This window comes from Physeter macrocephalus, chromosome 6 (assembly GCF_002837175.3).
Source record: "Physeter macrocephalus isolate SW-GA chromosome 6, ASM283717v5, whole genome shotgun sequence".
NCBI lineage: Eukaryota > Metazoa > Chordata > Mammalia > Artiodactyla > Physeteridae > Physeter > Physeter macrocephalus.
The window spans coordinates 49,235,743-49,261,649 of record NC_041219.1 but is presented as its reverse complement, the minus strand read 5'-3'; the positions used below and the strand labels follow the sequence as shown (position 1 = coordinate 49,261,649).

Below are 25,907 nucleotides of genomic sequence, written 5' to 3'. Positions count from 1 at the left end.
GGGGGGAGGGATGAACTGGGAGATTGGGATTGACATCTATACACTAATATGTATATAATAATAACTAATAAGAACCTGCTATATCAAAAAAGTAAATTAAATAAAATTCAAAACCAAAGAAAACAAAGAGCCAGTGGCTGGAATAAGTAATGAGGAAGAGAAATTAAGGCAAAAGATGGCACAGCCCATACGGCACGAAGCCTCAGAGATGGCACCACCCTCCTTCCCTCCCCCACAGGCCGGCTACACCCAGGCAACAGGGCACGTTCATTCAGACTGTGGCCACAGCAGTCGTCCTAAAACATCGGGATGCCCTAAAACGTCCTGAAACACTGTGGCCACAGCACTCATCCTAAAACATCACACCACTCCCTTGGGGCCCCCAATGGCACCCAGGATAAAACCCATACTGCCCATACCCCACTTTATGGTCCTATGTGGTCCGTCCCTGTCACCCTCCCTTATCTTAGAGACACCTCCCTACCTCAGGGCCTTGCACACTTCATCTTCCGCCTGGAACACGGCCCTCCTTGTCGCCGGTGGCTGCTCCCGGGGCCACCCGGGTCTCAGCTGCATGTCCCTCATCAGAGGGGCCCTCCGCATCCCCCATGCTCTGCCACCTCCTCACTTTAACTCCCTCACAGGAGCGGCCGCAAGCTGCTTTTATTTGTTCATATCTGTCTCTCCCTGCAGTGAACCCATGAGGACCAAGAACTTGTAGGTCTTGTTCCTGCTGTGCCCGTCACTTCTAGAACAGTCCCTGGCACTCAGAAGCTCCTGGATAAACATTCAGGGAAGGGAGGGAGGGAGGGAGGGGAGAGTCCCCCTTCCAGTGGCATCTCTTTAACCCACTGGCACAAACAGCATCAGAGATTCCATTTTTCCATCTAAGCTATTTTTCTGTGGGTGTTTCTTTTCTCTTTTTTTTTTTTTGCAAAGGCCCATTACAATAATATACAATATAGGATATTGGTGGCAGTTGTTATGAAACATCTTTTTAATCTTAAACCACACACAAATTTGTTCTGGTCCAAGATTCGAGGGTCATGCTGATTTTAAGCTCAAAGTTCAGGCTGTCTGGGCATGCTCCAAGCTATTCTGCCCTCTCCCTCCCCGGGGATGGGCAGGGAGCCCAGGAACAAGGAGCCACGTCATGACCAGAAAATAGCATTAAATATTAACTCACGTCAAACGTGCTGGAAAATAAAATACGCACCTTACTGTTAATTTTACTATTAATTTCTTTCAAGACCAAGGACCGTCCTGGACTACCAGGTCCTGGAGACAATGAATACGCTCTGCGCTTAACTCATCTGGGTTGGACTTCTGAGTCGCCACAAGCACAAACGCAACTGCCCATCAACAGGGAGCCACTGAAATAAAGGACGGCTGTTCTCCCCCCGTAGCTCGGCTCAGCGAAACCCACTAGGTGACACTCGCCTCCACTGGTGTCAGGGCAGATCCAGACAACAGGATGGTAAAAGGGAAAAGTCAGTCACTTTTCACAAGAAACAAAGAAATATGTTTGCGCTCCAATCCAGAGAGGCGTCGGCAGGGACAGCAAAAACCTCAGTGCTGACAGGGATTCTATCTGGGTCGCTGGCCTTGCTTTTAAATAAACTTTTTATTTTGGAGCAGTTCTAGATTAACAGAAAAACGGCGAAGACAGTGCGGAGAGGTCCCGTATACCCAGCACCCAGGTTCCCCTGCAAATAATACTACTGTGACGTCAGCGTGGGGTATTTGTTAGAATGAATGAAGCAGTACAGACACATTATTAACTGAAGTCCATATACTCCACTCATATTTCCCTGGTTTTACCTACTGTCCTTTCTCCGTCCCAGGACCCCGCATGACATGAGTTGTCCTGTCTCCTTGCTCCTCCGGCTGTGACGGACTTTCCCAGGCTCTCCTTGTTTCTGACGACCCTGACCGTTTGGAGAAGTACCGGTCAGGAATGTTGCTGACATTTAGGTGATTTTTCGCTTTTTCCCCTACACTTTCTTTTCTTTTTTTTTTTTTTTTTTTTTTTGCAGTCCGCGGGTCTGAGCAAAATCCATCTTTGCGGCACATCGGGACGTCTCGAGGTAAGGGTATCTTCGAGGCGGAGAAGATGAGTAATTTCTACAGTGACAATGAGGCATGAGACAACCAACAGTCTTTCCAGACCCAAGCGATCAGTGGCTCACAACTGCTATCCTAGTTATTACACTGTTTCCCAGTAACCAATTAAACTCCAAGTCCGGAACGAACTGCTTTAAATCTGAAGCCACATAAAAAAAGCGCATGTCGTTACCTACACGCAGATTTTTGAGGCGGCTCTGGCACTATCCTCCCCCTCCTACCGTCCTTATAAAGAGGGTGGCTTAAGCGGCACGGGGTCAGTAGAGACCTCGGGGCTGTGCTCGGCAAGCAGAGCCAACGCCCAGGCCCGCGGTCCACCCTTTGACCCCGTCCCCGAGGAGGGAAGTGGACAGAGGAAACCACCTGACACCCTCCGACCTGCGGACCGGGAGCCTCGTGTGAAGCGGAGGCGACCCGGGGCCTCCCCGCCGCCTGCGCCACCCCGGGCCCCGCGAGGGGTGACGCGTACCTGTGAAGTCCTCCTGACACTCGCAGGTGTAGCCGCCCTCCCGGCTGCGACACCGGCCGTGGACGCCGCAGGGGCCGGAGTAGCACAGGTCGATCTCGGTCTCGCAGTAGTCGCCGGTGAAGCCGGGGGGGCAGCGGCAGCGCAGCCCGTTGACGGGGTGGATGGGCCGGAAGAGCACGGTGGGGGAGCTGACGAAGGGGGCCGAGCTGTCGAACCTGAGCACTGACACGCACTTCATGTAGTTCTCGCACGGCTCCCGCAGGCAGATGTTGTCATCGAAGGGCAGGACGCGCTGGGCGGACACGGCCGTCAGCAGCGTCCGGTTCAGGTAGATCTGCTCCTGTAGGTCCTCCGACGGGAAGAACTTGTCCCGGACGCCTCCGGGGAGCAAGGCCGAGAAGGTCACGTTCAGGATGTTGGAGCTGACGTCCGTGTCGTTCTGGATGTTGAAGACGAAGACGGCGTCCTTGGTGGTGGACAGCACCGTGGCCACCCCTTCCACGAAGCGGGACAGCAGCGGGGACAGGAACTTCTCCTGCGACATGTTCTCCAGGCGCACGGTGATGCTGTTGGTCAGCATGTCATCCGTGATGACGGTGACCCGCAGGGTGCAGAGCGCCGCCACGCTGTGGACGCCGTCTGCGGGACACAAGGGGGGTCACTCGGAGGCCACCCCGGCCCGACCGCCCCCCCGAGCCCCAGGCCCTGCCCCGCCCCACCCACCACCACCACCACCACCTTCACCCCACGGCCCAGACCCCCCTCCCCTCCTCCCACACTCGGCTCCCATCATGCCCGTCAAGCTCAGAAGCCCCCAGTGGAACCCCCCAACTGCCCGTCAGGGCGTCTCACCAACCACCACGATGCAGCCCCCCAGCCTCACACGCTTTGCTCCAGACACGCGGGGACGCAGAGCCCCTGTTTTACCTCCTCTGCACCTGTTCCAGCCACCAGGTGACCCTGCCCAGCCCCCAGCCCAGTTCAGACCCCACCGTGTCCAGCACGGTCCAGCCCGGGTACGGCCTTGTCCTGTGCAACATGCTGGCGGCTTCTCTGCTCCTAGCTGTGACCTACTCATCTCCAGGCGCCCAGCACACGGGACAGGACAGCATCATCACCTCCAGGGCAGCCCTGACAGATGCAGCCACGCTGCCCAGAGGGCCTTCACCTGCCTCCTAGTGCCCGGCCCCCAAATGTGCTCTCGGACCCGAGAAAAACCTGGCAGAGTTCACATCCTTCTGGCTCAGCTCAGATCCGTGTCCCTGCAGCCCTGATGGATCCCCCCGTGAGCACACCCACCCCAGTTTCCATGAGGCATCTGGGCAAGCCTGTGAGCCCCCGGCGGGTCCCACCCCTCTCCAAGCTGAAGCCTGGCGGTGCCCACCCGAAAGGCAGGCTTCCTTCCGGCTTATTTCCGCGAAGCTGCAGGAAAGTCTTAGGACCACTGAGAGGATGCAGTCAGGGGACAAAACCTGGAGGCCATCTCGTCACTCTGGACCCAGCACAGTCCCCACCAAGGCACAAGCTTGCAGGGAGCCCTTAGCACAACGGGGAACAGAAGCGCAGAAGCTTCTGCGCCTGGGACTGTCTGCCTCACATACTCAGAAGCCATAAGCCGCTTTTGGCGGGGGACACCGCGCGCCACAAAACTTGTCCAGACAACGGAGAAGCATAACTGCCCCACAAGTCACAACGCGTTCAGGGGCAAACCTGAGATTCCGAGAGATTCTGAGAGAATCAGCATCACCCCATTTGACAGGTGACAAAAACTGAGACCCTGGGAAGTCAAGTTTCACACCCACGAACGCATGCTTGGTGGAGGGGGGCCCTGGCTTCCGCCAGGTAAAAACGACCGTCGCCCAGTAGGTCAGGCACCGAGCACACTCCATCACCGCTCCATCTGGTCCTCACGATAACCTGGCAAGGCCATATTTTTTTTTTTTTTTTTTTTGGCTGCATGGCTCGCAGGATCTTAGTTCCCCGACCAGGGATTGAACCCAGGCCCCCGGCAGTGAAAGCACAGAGTCCTAACCACTAGACCGCCAGGGAATTCCCTGGAAGGACCAAATCTGAAAGAGGAAATAATATTTGTATGACCTCGTTGTGGGGAGGGCACCCCAAAGGCTGGTGTAAAACCCGAAGGCCGGCGAGGTAAGGGCTCAGCTCTGTGTGCAGCTTCCGCAAAGCAGAAGGTAGATGCTGAGACCGTATCTGCTGCTCATATACAAAGGGCCGTTACTCAGCCATAAAAGGGAACGAAACTGGGTCATCTGTAGAGACGTGGATGGACCTAGAGGCTGTCACACAGAGTGAAGTAAGTCAGGAAGAGAAAAACAAATAACGTATATTAACGCATATACGTGGAATCTAGAAAAATGGTACAGATGAACCGGTTTGCGGGGCAGAAATAGAGACACAGACGTAGAGCACAAACGTATGGACACCAAGGGGGGAAAGCGGGGGGCAGGGTGGGGGGAGGGATGAACTGGGAGATTGGGATTGACATCTATACACTAATATGTATATAATAATAACTAATAAGAACCTGCTATATCAAAAAAGTAAATTAAATAAAATTCAAAACCAAAGAAAACAAAGAGCCAGTGGCTGGAATAAGTAATGAGGAAGAGAAATTAAGGCAAAAGATGGCACAGCCCATACGGCACGAAGCCTCAGAGATGGCACCACCCTCCTTCCCTCCCCCACAGGCCGGCTACACCCAGGCAACAGGGCACGTTCATTCAGACTGTGGCCACAGCAGTCGTCCTAAAACATCGGGATGCCCTAAAACGTCCTGAAACACTGTGGCCACAGCACTCATCCTAAAACATCACACCACTCCCTTGGGGCCCCCAATGGCACCCAGGATAAAACCCATACTGCCCATACCCCACTTTATGGTCCTATGTGGTCCGTCCCTGTCACCCTCCCTTATCTTAGAGACACCTCCCTACCTCAGGGCCTTGCACACTTCATCTTCCGCCTGGAACACGGCCCTCCTTGTCGCCGGTGGCTGCTCCCGGGGCCACCCGGGTCTCAGCTGCATGTCCCTCATCAGAGGGGCCCTCCGCATCCCCCATGCTCTGCCACCTCCTCACTTTAACTCCCTCACAGGAGCGGCCGCAAGCTGCTTTTATTTGTTCATATCTGTCTCTCCCTGCAGTGAACCCATGAGGACCAAGAACTTGTAGGTCTTGTTCCTGCTGTGCCCGTCACTTCTAGAACAGTCCCTGGCACTCAGAAGCTCCTGGATAAACATTCAGGGAAGGGAGGGAGGGAGGGAGGGGAGAGTCCCCCTTCCAGTGGCATCTCTTTAACCCACTGGCACAAACAGCATCAGAGATTCCATTTTTCCATCTAAGCTATTTTTCTGTGGGTGTTTCTTTTCTCTTTTTTTAAGACAGAATAAGAAGGCAGAAGGACCTTTGTTCTCCTCCCCATCACCGTCCCCCAGTGGCAACCAGACCCTGACCCCATAAATTAGCTTCCCTGCTGCTGAGCTTTACACAAACAGACTCACACACACACTGTGCTCTGTGCCTGGCACATTCAACTCAACTGTTCTTCCATGCTGTTGCTCGTAATGATAGTTTGCTCATTCTCCTCCCGGTACAGTATCTGATCTATCCTTTCCATTAAAAAGATGATCTGGATCTACTTTCACGCGGTCCACTCTAGGAAATAGTTACAATTTTCAAAGTAACTTCTTCTCAAAGCTGAAAATCAAACAAGATAACAGAGAGCGGGGGTGGGGGGTGGGTGACACAAATGTGTCTTTCCTTGAAATGTGAGTGATGATACTCCTGTCCTGTTGCTTTGATGGGATTAGAATAAACATCAAACATGACTGCTTCTGAGCACTGAAAAGCACTGAGAAACAGTATTTTCAAAAGTCACCATAACTTTTTGTGTACAACACGTTCAAATCCTGTATATTTTCTTCCATTTCTGAAACCCACCCTGAGATTTGGTGGAACCGTTTCAAGGAGGTGCTAATTGATTCTTTTTTTTTTTTTTTTTCAGTCTAGGAGGTCTAAAATGATTTTTGAAAGGAAAAAATAACACATTGCCAGCATGCATATTTTCAAATATATGACCGGTCGGAAGAGGCAGAAGTCCCATGCCTCTGTACCAGGAGCATATTTTCAGAAGCGTCCCCATTTTTATTACTGCTGGGGCAGCACTGGACCATCTGCAGAAGCCCTAGAGCAAACACATTATCTTGAGAGCCTGCAACATCTTACCCACCGCACAGCCCTGCTTTCAGATTGCTTCCTGGGAAACGCTTCCACACACCTCCACATGTCATCCAGATGAGAGCTGAACGTGCTCACCGCGTCCTTCAAATGCACGATCTTCTCAAGCTCATTTCCGTGAAGAAAAATGCAAGCTCTGCCTCTAAAGGCAGATATAGACCAAGGCTTAAAAGTCAAAATTAATTCTATTTTTTACAGTCTGCTGCATTGACTAACGAATCAAACCTAGATGATCTTTTCTTTTGAAAAGTTTTAGGAGTTTTGACATCTGAGGAGAAAGAAACCAGGTAAAGCTTTTGTCTTATGTTTACTCCAAAAGATTGAAAAAGTAGTTCAGAATGTTCAAAAATTAGAAGTATGTCTTTTTTTGTTTTGTTTTGTTTTGCGGTCCGCGGGTCTCTCACCGCTGTGGCCTCTCCCGTTGCGGAGCACGGGCTCCGGACGCGCAGGCTCAGCGGCCACGGCTCACGGGCCCAGCCGCTCCGCGGCACGTGGGATCCTCCCGGACCGGGGCGCGAACCCGCGTCCCCTGCATCGGCAGGCGGACCCTCAAACACTGCGCCACCAGGGAAGCCCTCCCCTACGCTTTCTTGTATCGTTTTATCCTCCTGCCCGAGCATCCATTAGGTTTATCACTTAGAAGGCTGTTTTCATTTTGGAAAACAACGGAGCTCACCCAGGGCTCCCCGCAACCTGTGCTGTAGGCACTTCGTCCGTGGCTGGAAACAACAGCGCTGGAACCAGCGCCTCCAAACCGGGCCAGCACAGTTTCCATGGCTTTCCCTAGGAAAGCTGAGTCACCTCATTGTCCCTAAGTCACAGCCCGAAAGAGACAGAACAGATGGCAGAGCGGGGCTGTGGGGTGACCACGGGCAGGTGCTTCCCGCAAAACCCCCGACGGTGCAGGTGAGGGGGGCTTCACAGGTCTTCACGGAGGGGGGGGCCCATCCATGTGTCCAGCTCAGGTCAGAGGACAGCCGTCGTCTACAATCTCATCCCTGTGGCCCGCTCAGCCCTGGGGGTCTCAGTGCCCAAGGAGCCGGTGGCCCACAAGGGGGCAGGGGACAGAGCCGAGTTTGCAAGAGGCAAGACAGGAGGACCCCAGGAGGCAGCGGGGAGGGCAGGGTCCACGGAGGAATGGACATTGTCACACAGTGGAGTGCAACCATCTTCCCAGCACAAAATGCGAAAAAGCAGCAAGGCCTGGCCCGTCGGTGGCGGGAGGCTGTGTCAGTCCTGGGGCTGCACCACAGCCTGAGGCTCACAAAACTGATCCTCTCGCAGCCTGGAGGCCAGAAGTCCAAGATCAAGTGTCAGCGGGGTTGGCTCCACATGGGGGTTCGGAGGGAGAATCCGTCCCGTGGCTCTGGCCCAGCGTCCAGTGGCTGCTGGCAGACCTCGGTATCCCCAGCCGGCAGACGCCTCACTCCCGTCTCTGCCTCATCGTCACGTGGCCTCTCCCCACGTGAGTCTGTGTCCAGATTCCCTTCTGAAAAGGTCACCAGTCGCTGGATCAGGATCCACCCGAATCCAGGAGGTGCCGACGCTTAGCTTGATCACATCCGCTCAGATCCAACCTCCAAAGAACACCTATGCTGAGGTTCCAGGGGGCCGTGAACTTGGGGGGACGCTACTCCACCCCGGACAGATGGGCATGTGGGTTGGGGGAGACAAGGCCACGGGGGCGGGGGAAGGTCCTCGGACGCTGCCGCCTCTTGGACCCTTGGCGTAGGGCAGTGGGGGATGGACGCGGGGGAGACGTCCATGCTGTAGACCTCGCTGACCCGGACGGTGCCCCGCCACCGCCCGCAGCGGCTCCGCGCCGACACCTTCCGCAGCGCCGCCCCTCCGGTCCTCGTCACAGCCCGCAAGGGACACCCTGCTGGTCCTGCACAGATGAGGACACCAAGGCACGAGGAAGCTGACCAGCAGGCCCGGCCGAGGTCACTCGGGCAGCAAGTGGCAGGCCCAGACCGACTGAGCCTGAGCCCCTCCAACGGTGGGCAGAGGGTCCAGAGGACTATGGTCCTGGCTCAGAGGGTCCACGTGGAAAGAGGCCGGTTTCTGACCCGTTATACACCTGAAGCCGTGGGGACAACGCGGGGAGGCAGGGCCACCAGCAGCTGGAGACGCAGCGGTGCCGGGAGGGACCAGCGCCACTCGCCAGCGTCTTGGTCACCCCACTCCACACGCACCGCGGTCTCAGCTGGGGGGCGTCTCCGTCTCCTACCGCCAACGCCCTGCCAGGCCTGGCTGGCACAGCCCGTGACGCCGCAGTAGGCCGGCTGCGGCCACATCCACTGGGCACTGTTTGCCGTCCAGCCGGTCTGACACAGAGGCTGCCCTCCTGCCCCCTCCCAGGCCTCACCAGGGGCAGGGAGTGCCTGCCGGCGGGGGGTAGTGGGGGGACTTTGAAGCGGTTTCCTTTGGGGGCAGCAAAAGCTGAACCCAGAACCTGTGACTCAGGACAGGGGCTCCCTTCCCGGGAACAGGGTGATGGGGGTTCGGGGCGCCGTGGGGCAAATGCTGGTGTCTGGCCTGGCGGGCACGCTGGCCTGAGATGACGTTGCTTGTCCTGCCCCCTCCAGGGAGGAGGGGCCTCGGGTCTGCAGGGGAGGGGGGGCCCCGTTCAAGCACCAGCATCTCGGGCACATCAGACGAGGCGCTTGCTCTCGACGCGTCTACGCTCCCTCCTTCCCTGTCCCCACGCGTGCCGGGGACCTCGATGACAGTGGCAGCCCACGCCTTGGGTTTCTCCTCCTTTGGAACCCATGTCCTCACCCTGTCATTTCTACCGTCGTCTCCCCTCAAGTTGCTGGAGGCGGGGTCCTCACGGCCCCTCCCCTGCAGGCCCCAGGCAGCCCCCCAAAGCCCACCCGCACCCAGGAGCCTGGGCCCGCCGCACCACGCCCTCCACCTTAACATCTGAGTCGCTTGGCCACCCTTCCGTCACCTGAAATGACCTCGAGCCCCCCACCCCGACTCCTCCAGCTGTGCCCCACCTTTGCATCCACACCCCCCTCAGAGGAGGAGCCAGGCCTGGGATCCAGGCGTCGGGGGGGACCCCAACCTGCCTTGCAGGGGGGCACCTGGGCCAGTCCCCTCAACCTGGCACCCGCTGGTCAACCAAGACAGCTCGCGGGGGGCACTTCCCTGGCGGTCCCGTGGTTAAGACTCCGCGTTTCCAAAGCAGGTGGCGCGGGTTGAATGCCTGGTCGGGGAGCTAAGATCCCGCCTGCCGTGCAGCGCGGCCAGAAAAAAAAAAAGAGAAAGACAGCTCAGGGGGCTCAGGATCAGGCAGCACTTACAACCCACCTCTCCGGGGTCCCGGGCCTCGCCACCAGTCTACTCACTGCACACAATGCATCTAGTTTACATGTGAAAACAAACGCCCCAGACCATCCCAGGAGCTCTGAGGCACACACATGGCTCTTTCAAACACCAAACGCGGGCTCCCTGCTGGAAGGGCGATGTCGCTCACCGGGGTGTCCCGTCCAGGACCCTCGTCTCCGCTGCCCCTCCTGAGAATCCCAGTGGCGGCAACAGTGCCTTCCACCCTGCGGCCCCAGCGTCCAGCCGCGCGGGTCCTCCTTCCGCTGTGACATCAAGAGGATGAAGCGGGAGGCTGGGCCCACGTCCCCACACCCACAGACGCACCCACGCGCAGCAGCTTCAGGTAAGCTGTGTGCAGGACACCCAGGCCCCCCGGCTGCGCTCGACAGACGATCCGACACACCACGTCAGGGGATCCGAGTGCCAGAAACATCTTCGGGAAGGATGAGAATGACGCGTTACGTATATTTCTGTGACGGGGCCGTGTCACGACCCCTCCCCAGTCCTGACCTCGTGCCCGGTCTCGCCCTTAACTTGGTCAGGGGCTCCTAGGAGCAAGCCCTGCTCGGCCCATCTGTAAGGGGGGCGGCGGCAAAGGCACCCCCGACGAGGATGCCAGGAAAACCCCCAAGACACTGGGCAGAAGCAGCCGGCAAGCGCCCTCAAGCACTCGGAAAGCACTCAATCAACTCTCCACGTGGCTACCACTCTTAGTAACCACCCCAAATAAAATATAACCAGGTGCCAGGAACTTGCCATAGCCGTAAGGAGCCAGGAGGGAAAGGACAGACCCCCCTCTGAACGTGGGCCCAAGCCAGGCTGCAGGGTCCCCTCAAGCCATCCCAAAGCCGGGACATCACTGCTCCAATCAAATGGCAACGTGCACACGGGCACCAGGAAGCCCACGCATGGGTAAAGGATGAGCAATTTGATGCTCGGCTTTAAAATATCTACACAGTCATTGAAATTAAATATGTGATTTGATCTTGCCACATTATTCTGTTTCCAAGCACGCTTAAGGACCCAGCATGCTTCCTCCCCTCCAAAATTATACAATTCTAGCAATGACAAGAAATTACTCTCTCCCAAGATACGGAGAGAGGAGAAGAAGCTACATCTCCAGACCATCAGGATCAAGTGAGTCAAATACGCACGAGACACACTGGGAGATGCCTGGCCTCAGGAAGCACGAGGGCTGGGGAGACCTTACAAAGGAGGGGGATCCTGGCACCGGCTACGAGGCGGATGAACCTCAGGACAGTGTGCTGAGCCAGAGAGGCCAGTCACAGAAAGACAGATACCGTGTGATCCCACGGAGATGGGGTGTCCAGAGTGGCCAGCTTCAGAGACAGAGAGCAGACAGTGGGGGCCAGGGGCCGGGGGAGGGATATCGGGGGTTAGTGCTTAATGGGGACAGAGTCTCAGTTCTGCAAGATGAACAAGTCCAGGAGACGGACGGTGGTGATGGTCACACAACAGTGTGAACGGACTTAACGCCACGGACCTGTGCACCTAAAAACGGTTAAATGGCAACTCTGATGTTCTGTAAATTTTACGACAATTATAAATAAATAAAAACATGAGTCCATAAATAAACATAAAGGGAGAATGAAGAAATCAGAAAACAAGCAGCCAAGATCCCTAAAGCTTCCTTCTCTTGTCACTCCCACTCTTATTATTTACTCTAAAATTGCCTGATAGAGGATAACATTGATTCAGCAATGCGCTCTCCTAATGCCATGTATGAAATAAAGCTCCTATCCCAAGGCCGAAGTCAGTATCTAATGCAGCATTCCACACCATTAAATTGTTCCATGAGAAGGGGCTCGTCATGTCCGTGCTGGATGGAACCTTCTGGAAGGCTGAAGTTGCACCAGGCCCCACTCCCAGCCGAGTGCTGGGAGCAGGACGGCCTTTGCCTTCAGAGCCGGGCGCCACCTTCTGACCCGCGATGATGGTGAAAACGCTGAGTTACTGCTTAGGGGGAGCGAGAGCCACCACCAGCTGTTTACACCCTCAACTAAACACTGCGAAAGAAACCAGCACATGCCCGCAGTGAAAACACACCGGCCGCCGCCGGCTCCGATGGGATCACACCGAGAGTTTCGTCAGGGACCCTTGTCGTTCCTGGTTTTTGTTTTATTTCAAGGACTGGCTGAACAATACGTAGGCATCGTTGGCCGAACAGGAACCCAGAAGTCTGATCTCACCACACTCCTTGCTGGGGACTCGCGGTGATCACCAGGCCTGACCCAGAGGCTGTGTTAGGACTCGGAGGAGAAAAGCGGTGATGCAGGGGCTCTGGCATCAGGGCGGGGCACGGTGTGGACACTCAGGGGCTGGCGGGGGATAACGTGAGGCCTGGGGCCGGCCCAGGCACTAGAGGATGCCAAGCAGCACCCCCATGCCAGTCAGTCACCCGTCCCCATCTCCAGCTGTCACAACCACAAACGTCTCCAGACATTGTCAGACGTCCGCCGGGGACACAATCGCATCCAGGTGACAGCCCTCCTCTAGGAAACAACACAAAGGTTTCTGGACTCGTCCTCCGGCTTGAGACTCTTGGGGAAGAACCAGGAGCCCAGGCAGCAGCTGGGCTCGGGGTTCCGCACCCCGTGGCTGCCAGGCCGGCCCGGGGGCTCCACGCCTCCTGCAGTGCGGCTGGGGCTTCCCTCCGCCGTCGGGGCCAACAGGGAGCCCGTCCAGCCTCACTTTTCCCTGCCAGGGCCAGAAAGGCCACCCTTCTACTCTGTCCTAGGAAAATGGGCAAAGTTCCCCGAGGCAAAGACTTAAGCCCAAAGTGGATTTAAAAGAACTAGCGACGGCCTGCCCTGCCGGCACGATCACATGCCCCAGGTACCTGCCGAGGGACACTCACACGTCCTCCGGCCCCGGGCAGGTCCAGGAGCGGCTGTCAGCCCAAGAGAGCTGTGGGCGGTAAAGACACGATTTTTAACAAATGCACCAACTCAACCCAGCCTGCGGGCCGCTGAGCCCAGGGGCCCTACTGGGTCCCCCAGGCCTCTTCAGTCACTGCAGGCAGCCCACAGCCAGCCCAGGGACACAGGAGGGCCAAGCACCAGTCTGGAACATTCCAGGCTCCGGCTCCAAAAGTGCCATCTGCCACCCAGCTGGGCAGAGGCCACCAAGCTCCTGCAGCCGCTTGGATGGTCGGAGCGGCAGGTGACCCGGGCAGCCCTGGTACGTGACCTTGGGTAAGGTGGTAAGTACACTCATGTGCCATTTCTCCTCCTTCTCTCCTCGGGTGGCGGGGGTGGGGGGTTCTGCACATGCGCACCTGCAGGCACTGGTTCAAGAACGCTCCCTGGGCTTCCTTCAGGACTGGAAGTTTCCAATTCTCCAACACTGCAAATGGACTCTTGTTTGGCCTTGACCTCACGCTCGCCGACAGCGTCTCTGAAATCCTGACTATCTCCAGGAACCACTGGTGACAGATGCCCCCCCCCCGCCCCCCACACAGTTCCTCTAGAACAGCGGCTGCTGGAGAAAACCCGCAACCTGGGCCTGGAAGTGTCGCCCGTCACCCGGCGGGGCAGACGCCATAGTGGCTCCTCAAGCAGAGGAGGCCCCGCCTTTGGGGAAACGCTTCCTCTGATGGCAGAGAAGAGAGTGAGAGAAAGAGGGGTGACGACGGACACCAGGTCACAGAGATGCCACGCTGCCAGCTGTGAAGGCGGGGGAAGGGGCCCCGAGCCGGGGGAGGAGGTGCCTCTAGCTGCCGGAGAAGCCCGGAAGCAGGGTCCCCCCGAGCCTCCAGAAAGGAGCGCAGCCCTGCCACAGCCTGCTTGCATGCCGGTGAGACCGTGTTGGGCTTCCAACCTAGTGAACGGTGAGAGTAAATCTGGGTTGTCTCAAGCCACTGTGCTTGTGGCAACCTGTTACAGCAGCAACGGAAGACCTCATTCTATGAGGTTACCATAACCTTGATACCAAAATCACACAAGGAAGAAAAAGTACAGGCCACATCACTCCTGAACATAAAGGCAACAATTCTTTAAAAAGGAAAACGAAAACTACATCTAATAATGTATAAAAAAAGACAATGTATCAAGACCAAATTGGATTTATCTCACAAATTTAACATTTGAAAATGTATTAACATAACACCACCTTTAAAAAAAAACACATATTTGAACTTCAATAAATAGAGGAAGAGATTCAATAAAATTCCTCAATCACTCATAATAAAGATGCTTGGCAAACAATGTAGAGACAGGTCCTTCCTTAAAATGATGAAGGCATCTCTCAAAGTCCAACAGCTAACATCACACTGAACAGTGGTGCCCACTGTGTCCTTTTCCAAGTTGTACTGAAGGCCTAATCAGTGCAATGGGAACGAATGAATGGAAAAAGATATCATATCATTATTCATAGATCATATGACCAACAACATAGAAAACTCCACAGGCTCTACAGGCAATTTGTCAGAATGCATCACAGTGTTTAACAAGGTGGCTAAAAATCAAGACAGAAAAATCAAAACACATTTCCTATACCAGTCTCATAAAATGTAATTTTATTTTATTTATTTTATTTTATTTTATTTTTTCAGTACGCAGGCTTCTCACTGTAGTCTCATAAAATGTAATTTTATTTTATTTATTTTATTTTATTTTATTTTATTTTATTTTATTTTTTCGGTACGCAGGCCTCTCACTGTTGTGACCTCTCCCACTGCGGAGCACAGGCTCCGGACGCGCAGGCTCAGCGGCCACGGCTCACGGGCCCACCCGCTCGGCGGCACGTGGGATCTTCCCGGACCGCTCACGGCCCAGCCGCTCCGCGGCACGCGGGATCCTCCCGGACCGGGGCACGAACCCGTGTCGCCTGCATCGGCAGGCGGACTCCCAACCACTGCGCCACCAGGGAAGCCCAAAACGTAATTTTAAAAATCTCATTTACGGTAGAACAAAAATATGCTGCGCTTAAGCACAAATCTAATAAAGACACAGAGCCCTTTATAAATAAAAAGATTAAATTTAAAAAACTATTATTGGCAGTAATGAAGACAATCCATCCATATTCGTTGATAGGAAGATCCAGTATGGAAAGAGTAGCAGTTCTCCTCAATCTGACTTAAAGATTCACTGCCATTCTTATCAAGATCCCTACAGCGTCCTTCATAGAACCGGCAAGATAGTCTCTAATCCACATGGAAGACAGGCCAGGCCAGGAAAAGGCAGGCACGGCCGAAAAACAGGGAAGCGGGACAGCTTGTAGGAGATGTGACTGCTCGTATGAGTCTACAGAAACAAGAGGGGATTGACACGGAGCAACCTACAGACCCAAGGGCAGGAGAGAGCCCAGAAACAGACCCACGTGTACGTGAAAATGTGACACGTCACAGAGCTGGCTGCTGGGAGAGAGGAATATTCCACAAATGGGCCCGAGACCATCCGAACGGAGGACAAAATGACATTGGATCCCTACCTCACACTGAACACAAAACGCAATTCCAGGGAATTAAGGACGTAAATGTGAAAAGGCAAAACCTATTTTAGAAGAGACTGTACAGAACTACTGTTTATGATCTGAGGCAGGTAAGGATTTCTTAAGACATAAGACATGATCTTAAAGGAAAAAAAGGTATAATTTTGACATTAACTAGAAGAACTTTACAAAGGACCTGATTTTACAAATTAATGACAAGACAAGCCACAAACTGGAACATATTTGGTCCTAAAACAAATAAAAAGATGCTCAACATCATTAGCAATCTGAGAAATGCAAATCGAAACCACAATGAGATACCAATTTACACCCACCAGATTGGCAAAAGTTAAGAAACCAGACACCAGCAAGTGATGGCAAGCACGAGATAGGAATGGTTGTTCGTTGCTGGTGGAAAGGTGAACTGGTCCAATCGCTCGGCAAAACCCTGGAGTCCCCTAACCCTCCCGTGCCTGACAGGCAGCAACTCCCAGGGGAATCACCCCAGGGGAAGCCATGCCCTCGTGGGCCAGGAGGTGCACACAGGATATCCAAGCAGCAGAAGAGATCAAGAGTGGAACGTTCACTGGGTGAAATACCACGCGGCAGTGAGAATGAACCAACTACAGCGTAGCTCGCCAATGTGGGCGCTGAGTGGAAGGGGCAGGCCGTCAAGGAAGACACACAGCCTGGTGCCCGGTATCCAGACTCCAGACACAGACACAGCCTAAGGAGACAGGTCCAGATCCTTTATCCGAAACCCTTAGGACCAGGCGGTTCTGGAATTCAGAATTTTTTGAATGTGGAAAGTCATAAACAGTGCGTACTCTATCTTACGTAACAGCAGACTCCACCATCAAATGCATAATCCTCCTGCAGTACCGCGTGTGAATATCCACACGAACCAGGATAAAAACTGTCAACAATCTGGGACTTCCCTGGTGGTCCGGTGGTTAAAACTCTGCGCTTCCACTGCAAGGGGCGCGGGTCCGATCCCTGGTTGGGGAGCTACGATGCCACGCGCTGTGCAGCGCAGCCAAAAAAAAAAAAAATGTCAACAATTTCACGTTGGTGTGGGTTACGTTTTGCTGCCAAGTGAATTTTTACAAAATTGACTTTGGTTTTCAGAGCTTCTGGATTTTGGAAAAGCAGCTGAAGGCTACAGACCGACGTACGGACATCTAGGACCACACGCCATGGAGTCAAAACGAAAAGCGAGGCAGGAGAGGGAGGTGACACACAGAGGGCTTCGGGGACACGGAAGGGTCTACCACACACGTGTTTGTTACTGTCCTTTATTATTTCATACGTTTGAACTGTTTCAAAACAATAATAAAAATTCTGTAAGGGAAATGGGAGTGGGAGAGGGGGTGATGGAAAGGGGGAAAGAGGCAGGCCCGAGGTTTCTGGCTTGAATGGGGATTATGTTCCCAGACGGGAAACTCAGGAGGAAGGTGAGGTTTTCTCTCTGTCTGGGGCGTGATGGGATTGAAGGACGTGTGGTTTAAAAAATGGCCAGGGCTTCCCCGGTGGCGCAGTGGTTAGGAATCCGCCTGTCAATGCCGGGGACGCGGATTCGAGCCCTGGTCCGGGAAGATCCCACATGCCGCGGAGCAACTAAGCCCGTGCGCCACAACTACTGAGCCTGCGCTCCAGAGCCCGCGAGCCACAACTACTGAAGCCCGCGCACCGCAAGGAAGAGTAGCCCCCGCTCATCACAACTAGAGAAAGCCCGCGTGCAGCAACGAAGACCCAATGCAGCCAAAAGTAAATAAATAAATAAATAATTTTTTTTAAATGGCGACAAATGCGCTGACATCCTCCCACCCCCAGGTGAGACCGGTGTCCCTTTCCTCTGGAATCTGGGTGGGCCTGGGACGGCTTCAACCAATAGAAGAGGGAGGAATGTCACTGAGGGACCCCTGGGTCACAAAAAGCCCCACGTTCCACGCTGCCGAGACAATCCCCCTCTGTCACCCACCGCCGCTGTGACCCTGCGAAAGCTCCTCGGTTTCCTCACCGGTAAAGCCAAGAGGGCGGGCTCTCCTGCCCCAAGAGGCCCATGAGGACTGTGGAGACGCACAAGCCTTTGTTCTCATGACCGATGATGTCCTTTGCTTCTCCCACGGCTCAGATTCTGCTACCCCAGTGACAAGGGACGTGGGACCCAGGGAGGCCCAGGACACCCAGCCTTCGGGGAAGAAGCCAGGCAGCCTCCGGTCGTCTCTGCTGTTCTACACGAATGCTTTCCAGGGAGAAAATAATTATTAACTGCAGAGGCTGAATGAGGAGAGGGAGCTGCGAGGATCTCTAATACCAATAATTTGTAGCTATTTAAGAGCAAATCTGCTACAACAAAGGCGGCTGCAAGCAACAGCATCAGACTGTTTCCTTTGCCTCCAGGTAAGAAAGCACAGCTGAGCACAGGGTGCGTGAAGCCAGACAAAAAGCAGGAGTTTTCCCACACCTGTGGCCCCCAGACCCGGCCTGGCTGAGTGGACATACCTGGGTCCCCCAGACCCGGCCTGGCTTCCTGACACACCTGTGGCCCCCAGACCCGGCCTGGCTGAGCGGACATACCTGGGGCCCCCAGACCCGGCCTGGCTTCCTGACACACCTGTGGCCCCCAGACCCGGCCTGGCTGAGCGGACATACCTGGGGCCCCCAGACCCAGCCCGGCTCTGACACACCTGTAGAGAGGGCCCTCGGCCCAGAAACCCAGGGGAATAAGGCAAGAGAGAGGGAGCTGCAGTGACGCGGAGCTGGGCAGGGTGCGGGGCCATCCACACGGCCGGGCTGCTGGGCCCCTGCAGGGGGAAGGGCCGTCCCTCCAGCCCAGCCCACGGTAGCAGCTGCCGCCGGCTTAGCCTTCCTCAAGACACGGAGGGCAGAGCGTGGATGGGGGCTAGAGGGGTCACCCTCCTGGCCCCTACTGTCACCCCACTCAGGGACCCTGAAGTCCCCTGCAGAACAATTTCAGTGAAACCTCTTTGGAAACACAAACACCGCTGGAGGTTATAGTAAGGCTCTGGCCCCTTGGTGGCTTAGCTCCTCATATGCCAGAGGGCCCCGGGCGGCCCGGACTCCCCAGGGCAGGAGGCAGCTGCCCTCACACTCTGTGGCCGACGGAGATACTGGAGTGACACTCACTGTGACCTCACCCACGTGCTACCGGGGGGCAGCAAACACCCGGCCTGGCCCCCCATCAGTGGGGTCAACCGTCCACCGACAGCGACAGATCATCTTTGCTACTTCCTGGGACCCTTCCCTCCAATTGAGTGAAGACCCCACAAATCGTCTTCTTTTTGGGAAGAGATCAAATATTGGCCCAGACGTCCATTAATTTACAACTTACATGGCACGCAACCGCTGAGAACAGAAAAGCAGGGTTTGTTTTTTTTTTCCTGGTTAAATATTTGCTAAGAAAATTCCAATCCTAAATTTCAAGAGACTGATTTAGCATGACATTAGAAGGGTAAGACATGGTCGTTTAGATTATTAACCAGAAACTCTTGTGGGAGAAGCACGAGAGAAAACTCAGTCCTCCCGGTGAAAACATATCTTTTAGCAAACAGAAAATGTCTACTTCAGCATCCTTTCTTCTCTTGTCTTTATTACATCTTAAATGTCTTTCTGGTGCTGAGTCTTGTAATTTATTTTACTTTCAGGCCTCTTTCCTCTCCAATCAGAGGGTGAAATCAGTTTCCAGTATTCAAAGGGTGGAACCAAATCTCTGCCTGCCTTCCTCATATTTGCTGTGTGGTTCTCCTTCTGCGGCCTTTGTTTGCGGCCGCCTTACTGCCTCTCCCGGAAATTAATGAGCTGAGGGCCTATTCTGAAATCAGAGGCAAGAAGATTCGAAACTCAAAACTGCCCTAGGATGGGACGGCCCGTGTGCGGCTCCGCACAGACACAGGGATGCAACTTCTGTCTGGGCGCTTGTCAGGGAGCCTGGGAGGAGGGATGTGTCCAGTGAGGCTGAAAGTGACATCTGGCTGCTGACACCTCCCCGTTCACCACACACCCAGTGTCTGAGTGTCTCCCAGCCGCCGGGCAGGGAAGCTGCAGCTCCCGGCCCCTTCCACCCAGGTGTGTGCTGTCTGTGTGGAATCTGGTCAGGGACACCCTGGCCCACAGTCCGGGGAATGGGCTGGAGCCCGAGGGTTTGGGGGCCGCTCACGGACAGATGGGGAATGTGGAAGGTGTTCTGCTCTTGGGAGCCCTGGTGGGTTTGACCGTCGTGATGATGCACTCCGTGGCCCACTCTGTTTTGCTCGTAGGATGCTCTCATGTTGCAGGTACTTTTTAAAGTCATACATCAGGAATGTTCCCCAAGAGGTGTCCTGAACCCACGTCCCCCCCACCCACCTGTCAGCCCCTGTTCCCTGAAGGCAGGGGTCTCGCCGCTGTTCCCCAGCCCTGCAGGCCACCTCCCTCCCAGGAGCAGCTCTCGATGGAGCACCTACTGTGCACCTGGCCAGGGCCTCCTGCCCCTGCCCCTCCTCCACATAAGGCCACACACACACACACACACACACACACACACAATTCCGAGGTTCCTCATACATCAGGAATGTTCCCCAAGAGGTGTCCTGAACCCACGTCCCCCCCACCCACCTGTCAGCCCCTGTTCCCTGAAGGCAGGGGTCTCGCCGCTGTTCCCCAGCCCTGCAGGCCACCTCCCTCCCAGGAGCAGCTCTCGATGGAGCACCTACTGTGCACCTGGCCAGGGCCTCCTGCCCCTGCCCCTCCTCCACATAAGGCCACACACACACACACACACACACACACACACACACAATTCCGAGGTTCCGAAGGAGAATGCCAGCCCAAGTTCTTCCAGTGGCGCCTTCCCCGTGGGTCTAAACAGATGGAAGTGATTAATCTACTACCAGATATCCTGTAATTGATTGAGATGGCTTGAAAGTAATAGATTGGATTTCCCTCTTACATGACCCAAGGGTCCTGGAGAGGACATATAAAGTTTGCTCAGGAATCACCACAACTGAGTACAGTTACAATTCATTTATCATTTAAAATTATTTGGTATAATAAACCTTTTTTCTTTTTGTTTTTTTTTTTTTGTGGTACGCGGGCCTCTCACCGTTGTGGCCTCTCCCGTTGCGGAGCACAGGCTCCGGACGCGCAGGCTCAGCGGCCGTGGCCCACGGGCCCAGCCGCTCCGCGGCATGTGGGATCCTCCCGGACCGGGGCACGAACCCGTGTCCCCTGCATCGGCAGGCGGACTCTCAACCACTGCGCCACCAGGGAAGCCCAATAAACTTTTTTAACGACCCTAACCTACAACCTAAACTCAAAGAAACTAATTAAAATTGTCACCACTCATTCATTCAACCAATATTCGCAGACCTCCATGTTCCAGGCCCAGATCTCAGGCTGCCAAGAGGAAAACCCACAGGGTTGCCCTCAAGGCATCCTCAGCCTGGTGGGGGTGACAGATGTGGCCCCAGACAACTGCAGCCTGGGAAGTGCCATGGGGGGCGTCCAGGGTGCAGATGGGGGGGTGTGGGGTGGGAGAGGGCACCCAGGGTGCGAACGGGGGCGTGGGGGAGGGGCACCCAGGGTGCGAACGGGGGCGTGGGGGAGGGGCACCCAGGGTGAGAACGGGGGCGTGGGGGAGGGGCACCCAGGGTGAGAACGGGGGCGTGGGGGAGGACCCCGCAGGAGGAAGGGCACTGCTGGCAGGAGCAGCTGGGTGAAGGTCTGTGGTCAGCGCAAGCTCACAGCTGGTATCCGTCCCTGTTATGTCACTGCACCTGGTGACAATGGGAACTGCTCCTTTGCACCGATGGTACTCTTTTTAGCATGTGGCATTTGGGGTCTCTGTGGCAGGAAGGGATAAATCAGCTCAGACGCCCAGAAGGGCCCACACCCCGCAGCCAGGGCCTGCCTCTTTCCTGCCGGTTATACACTGGCCTAAAAAACAACTGCCAGAAATTTAGTTCTCCCAAAGTGAATCATTGCTTTCAGTTTGCAGCCAGGCAGGGATGCCTAAGCGGTTTTTCTTCGTTCGAAACTGTTAACCAACAAATTGCTACTGTCTCCAATTCCTCTGGTTGTCACAACCCAAAGGGCCAACCAGTGATGACCCTGAGGCAACACTGCCTGGCTCAGCAGCAGGGGCGGGCTGGATGCCTCTCTGTCGAGGGCACTTTTATCTATTAACCCGAGGCCAGGCTTTCCCACTGACCGTGATTTATGACCACTGTGAAGGCTTTAATGACCATGGGAAGGAGGAGGGCCGAGCCTGGGTGCCCAGGCCTCTGCAGGTGCCGAGTGGCCATCCCGCCCCTTAACCAGAGGGACAGCCGCTGCTTAGATTCCGAGGGACCCTGGCCCGGGCCCAGGTCCCCAAGAGCAGCGTTCAGTCTGTCCAGGAAAGTGCCCGTGTTTCCTACACCCTGTGGCCTGGGGCTTCCCAGGACAAGTTCTCAGGTCCGGAGTGCAGACCCAGACCTCGGCTGGCTCCCCACCTGGTGGGTGTGAGAGCTGGCCCTTCCCCTGGCCGGTCTCAGCTTCCTCACCCCTGCAGTGGTGACATGGCCAAATGGGACACCTTCCGAGGACCGGCTTGCAGAAGTGCAAAGAGTTCCAGAGTCACGCCTGGGCACGTCCACTTGAAGCACCCGCAGTAGGGTCCTGGTCTCCTCCAGCTGGAAGAGACCCCAAGATGCAGGGGGTCCTGCCCCCTGATGTGCATCTGATGAGGCAGAGGCGGAGAAGGGCTCCTATGCAGGGTCACCTGGAGAGGTTCTAGCCAACCTGGGCTCCTGAAACACGCAGAGGCCTACGGCCTCCATTTAAATGTTCCTGTCCTCGGTCTAAACATTTTACGTCACAATAAGAGACAAATAAAAAAGACACTCACCCCTGCACTCTAGGGCCACAATCATTTTACTCAAAAAATACCTTTGAAATACGAGCTGGGGTGAAATGCACGGAGCACAGGTAACCCCAGGCAGCCCTCCACCACCACTTCACACGGCATGTGCTGCAGCCTGCAGATGAGGGGGGCTGGGGTTCACTTTCAGAACAAGAGAATCCAACCCCTGCAGCCAATGCATTTGCCAGTCCTTGGGCACAAACGAGGTCTCATCATCAATCGACCAGGCGCCCAGCGCCCAGCCTGGCCTGGCTCTGGGAACTTCATCCAAATTCTCCCCACAATCCTGCCAGGCAGCTTTCATTTTCCTTGTTTTACAGACCAGGCCTCAGAGGGGCAGGAGGTTAAGTGACTTGCCCAGGATCACCTGGCTGGTTAATGATGTACCAAAATTCAAGCCCATGTCTGGCCGGGGGCTCCAGGATGCCCCCACGCCCCACTGCCTCTTGAACATAGGAGGGAGTCAGGACACCCCACCCCCCAGCACAGGAAGCAGCTCTGCTGAAGTCCACAGCCCGTACATCTAAAGACGGAGCTTCTCCACCCCAGGACCGTGGACGTTTGGGTTGGCTCCTTCTCTGCCACGTGGCACTGCCCCCCCCGCACTGGGAGACACTCAGAAGCATCCCTGGCCTCTGCCCACCAGATGCCAGTAGCAGCCACCATATAGTGACCCTGGTCTGTGTACTCGCACTCGCCAAAGGAGTGGCTCCTCTATCTAGAAAGTTTATTGGGCCCCAGTGCCTCCAGGGACAAAGCAATAAACTGGGTGAGGAGGTGATGTGACATCTGAGCGCCCAGGGGTCTGGGGGAACCATGCATGACCACTGTGCGGGACCCCTGCCTGTGAGCAAGGGACCTGCCAATTCAGATGGAACAGATTAGACCCAGCTGATAAGAAAGTTAGTACATCTTAAGACAGATCAAAAGAGGATATTCAGAATGAAGCACATTCAGGAAAAAAAAAAAAAAAAAAAAGGCAGGCACAGAATCCATCTTCATGGAGAATAACTCGGCTCTTCTGATTTCTCAATTTATTCTTTGTTACTTGATCAACTATACTTTTAAATGAGCAGAGTCTGCTTCCTGGGCTCTCTAGTCAATTCCACTAGTCTACCTGGCTATCCCTGGCTACTGGCGGACCCTCTTAATTACAATGGCTTTTTTTTTTAGTCGACTTTATGCTTTAGAACATTTTAAAATTTACAGAAAAATTGAGAGGATAGTACAGACAGTTCTCATATACCTCGTACCCATTTCCCCTGTTACTAACATATTACATTAGGGTGGTACATTTGTTATAATTAATGAACCAATGCCTTTTTAATAAGCCTGACACGTAACAGACCAAGTCCTCCCTCCTTGTTCTTCAAGATTCCCTTGGCTCTTCTTGGCCAATTTTATTTACATATGAAATTTACATATAATTTTATTTACATATAAGTTTATATGTAAATTAATGTGTAATGTATACATGTAAATTTGCATGTATTTACACGTAGGTTTTATATGCATTTACATATAAGTTTTATATGTCAACTTGTCCATTTTTTCAATTTCCCCTAAAAATCCTGTGGGTTTTGGTTAGTATTGCTCTGAATCTATGCAACAGTCAGGGGAGAAATGACATCTTTACAATATTGAGTCTTCTAATCCACGAACATGGTTAATCCTCCCTGAATTTCTCACAGTAACGTTTTATAGTTTTCTGCCCATCTTTTATTAGATTTATTTCTGGTTATCTGATCTTTCATGCTATTGAAAATAAAACAGCTCATTTCATTTACCATTTACTGCCAGCACACAGGAACACATTTTATTTCACATATTACCCAAGTATCCAGCAATCCTGCTGAAGTCCCTTACTATTAATCATTTGCTTCAAGATTCTTTTGGATTTTCTTCGTATGTAATCACATCATCTGTGAATAATAGCAACGTTATTATTTATAGATTTTATTTTTCATAATAATAACAGTGTTATGTTTACAGGTTTTTTTTTCTTATCTTATTGCACTGGTTGACTTCCAGTACAATGTTGCATACCCAGCATCTAAAACAAAGGTCTGGCCTGTAGTAGAAACCAAATGAATACTGACTGGGTGACATGAGCTAAGTCATTCGCAACAACTAGTGTCACCATGAGTCTCAAGTCAAGATTTGGCTCTTGAACTTCACGCCAGGAGATCCTAATCCAGTTTGTCAGCAAATGAGCAGGGGCCACACAGGGTCTGAGAGGGTAAAAACCACGTGACCACAAAATAAGAAAGTAAGAAAGGGAGAGAGGAAATAACTGAAAGAAAGGAACAAAACCTTTGCTGTTCTGAGTCAGTATGACAGCTCTCCTAGAGAACTGGTTGAGGAATTATTTTAATTAATAAGAGAGCTTGAGAAGGTGGCTGGGTGCAAAATCACCCGACAAAAATTCATTACTTTACCACGCCCAGCAGGAGCCAGTTAGAAAATGTAATAGAAAACAACAACAGAGTCCTTATCACGACAGCAACAAAACCCATAAAATCCCTAGAAATGATCTATATGTGGAGAACATAACTGATTTTACCATAGCACTTAAAAGATGACATTAAGAAATGAAAAAACATGCCGTGTTTCTAAACAGGAAAACAACAGCGTAAAGATATCACTTTGTCCCAAAGTGTATTAGTTTCTTGGACCTGCCGTGTAACAAACTGCCACAAAGTGGGTGGTGTCAACACAATGGAAAATTATTCCCTCACACTTGTGGAGGGAGGCCAGAGGTCTGGAATCAAGGTGTTGGCTGGAGGAACTGATTCCTTCAGAGGCTCTGAAATAGAATCTACCCTGCCTCTTCCCAGCTTTTGGTGATGCCGGCGACCCTGGGCCCCAGTCTCTGTGCCTCCACGTGGCCTTCTCTCTGTGTCTTCGGCTCTGCTCTGCTCTCCTCGGCACCTGTCGTTGGATTTAGGGTCCACCCTAGTTCAAGATCATCTCATCTTGAGATCCTTAACTATATCTGCAAGGACCCTTTTTCCAAAAAAGGTCACCCCTACGGGTTCCAAGTAGATGTATCTTTGGGGGGCCCACTTTTTAAGCCATGACACAAGGTAATCCATACATACAATGTAATTCTCACCGAAATTCCTACAGGTTTGTTTGTTTGTTTGTTTTAATTCAATAGAGCTTTACAAGGTAGTTTTACACTCACACAGAAGAGAAAATCCGTAAGAATAGCCCAAGAAAATTATGATAAAGAACAATGGGAGGAACTATGCGTCGCACCGCTGGCTCTCAGAAGCCGCTACAGTGCACCAGTTATTAAAACAGTGTAGGGCTTCCCTGGTGGCGCAGTGGTTGGGAGTCCGCCTGCCGATGCAGGGGATACGGGTTC

At 53.7% G+C, this 25,907-nt stretch overlaps 1 protein-coding gene across 1 annotated transcript in view; it reads right to left on the bottom strand.

The window, feature by feature from the left end:
- CELSR1 (cadherin EGF LAG seven-pass G-type receptor 1) overlaps positions 1 to 25,907 on the bottom strand; it is a 170,090-nt gene that overhangs the window by 111,725 nt on the left and 32,458 nt on the right. Inside the window, exon 2 of the mRNA XM_024127151.2 lies at positions 2,594 to 3,232. Coding sequence (XP_023982919.1) covers positions 2,594 to 3,232 — 639 coding nt within the window. The remainder of the gene's footprint in view (positions 1 to 2,593; positions 3,233 to 25,907) is intronic.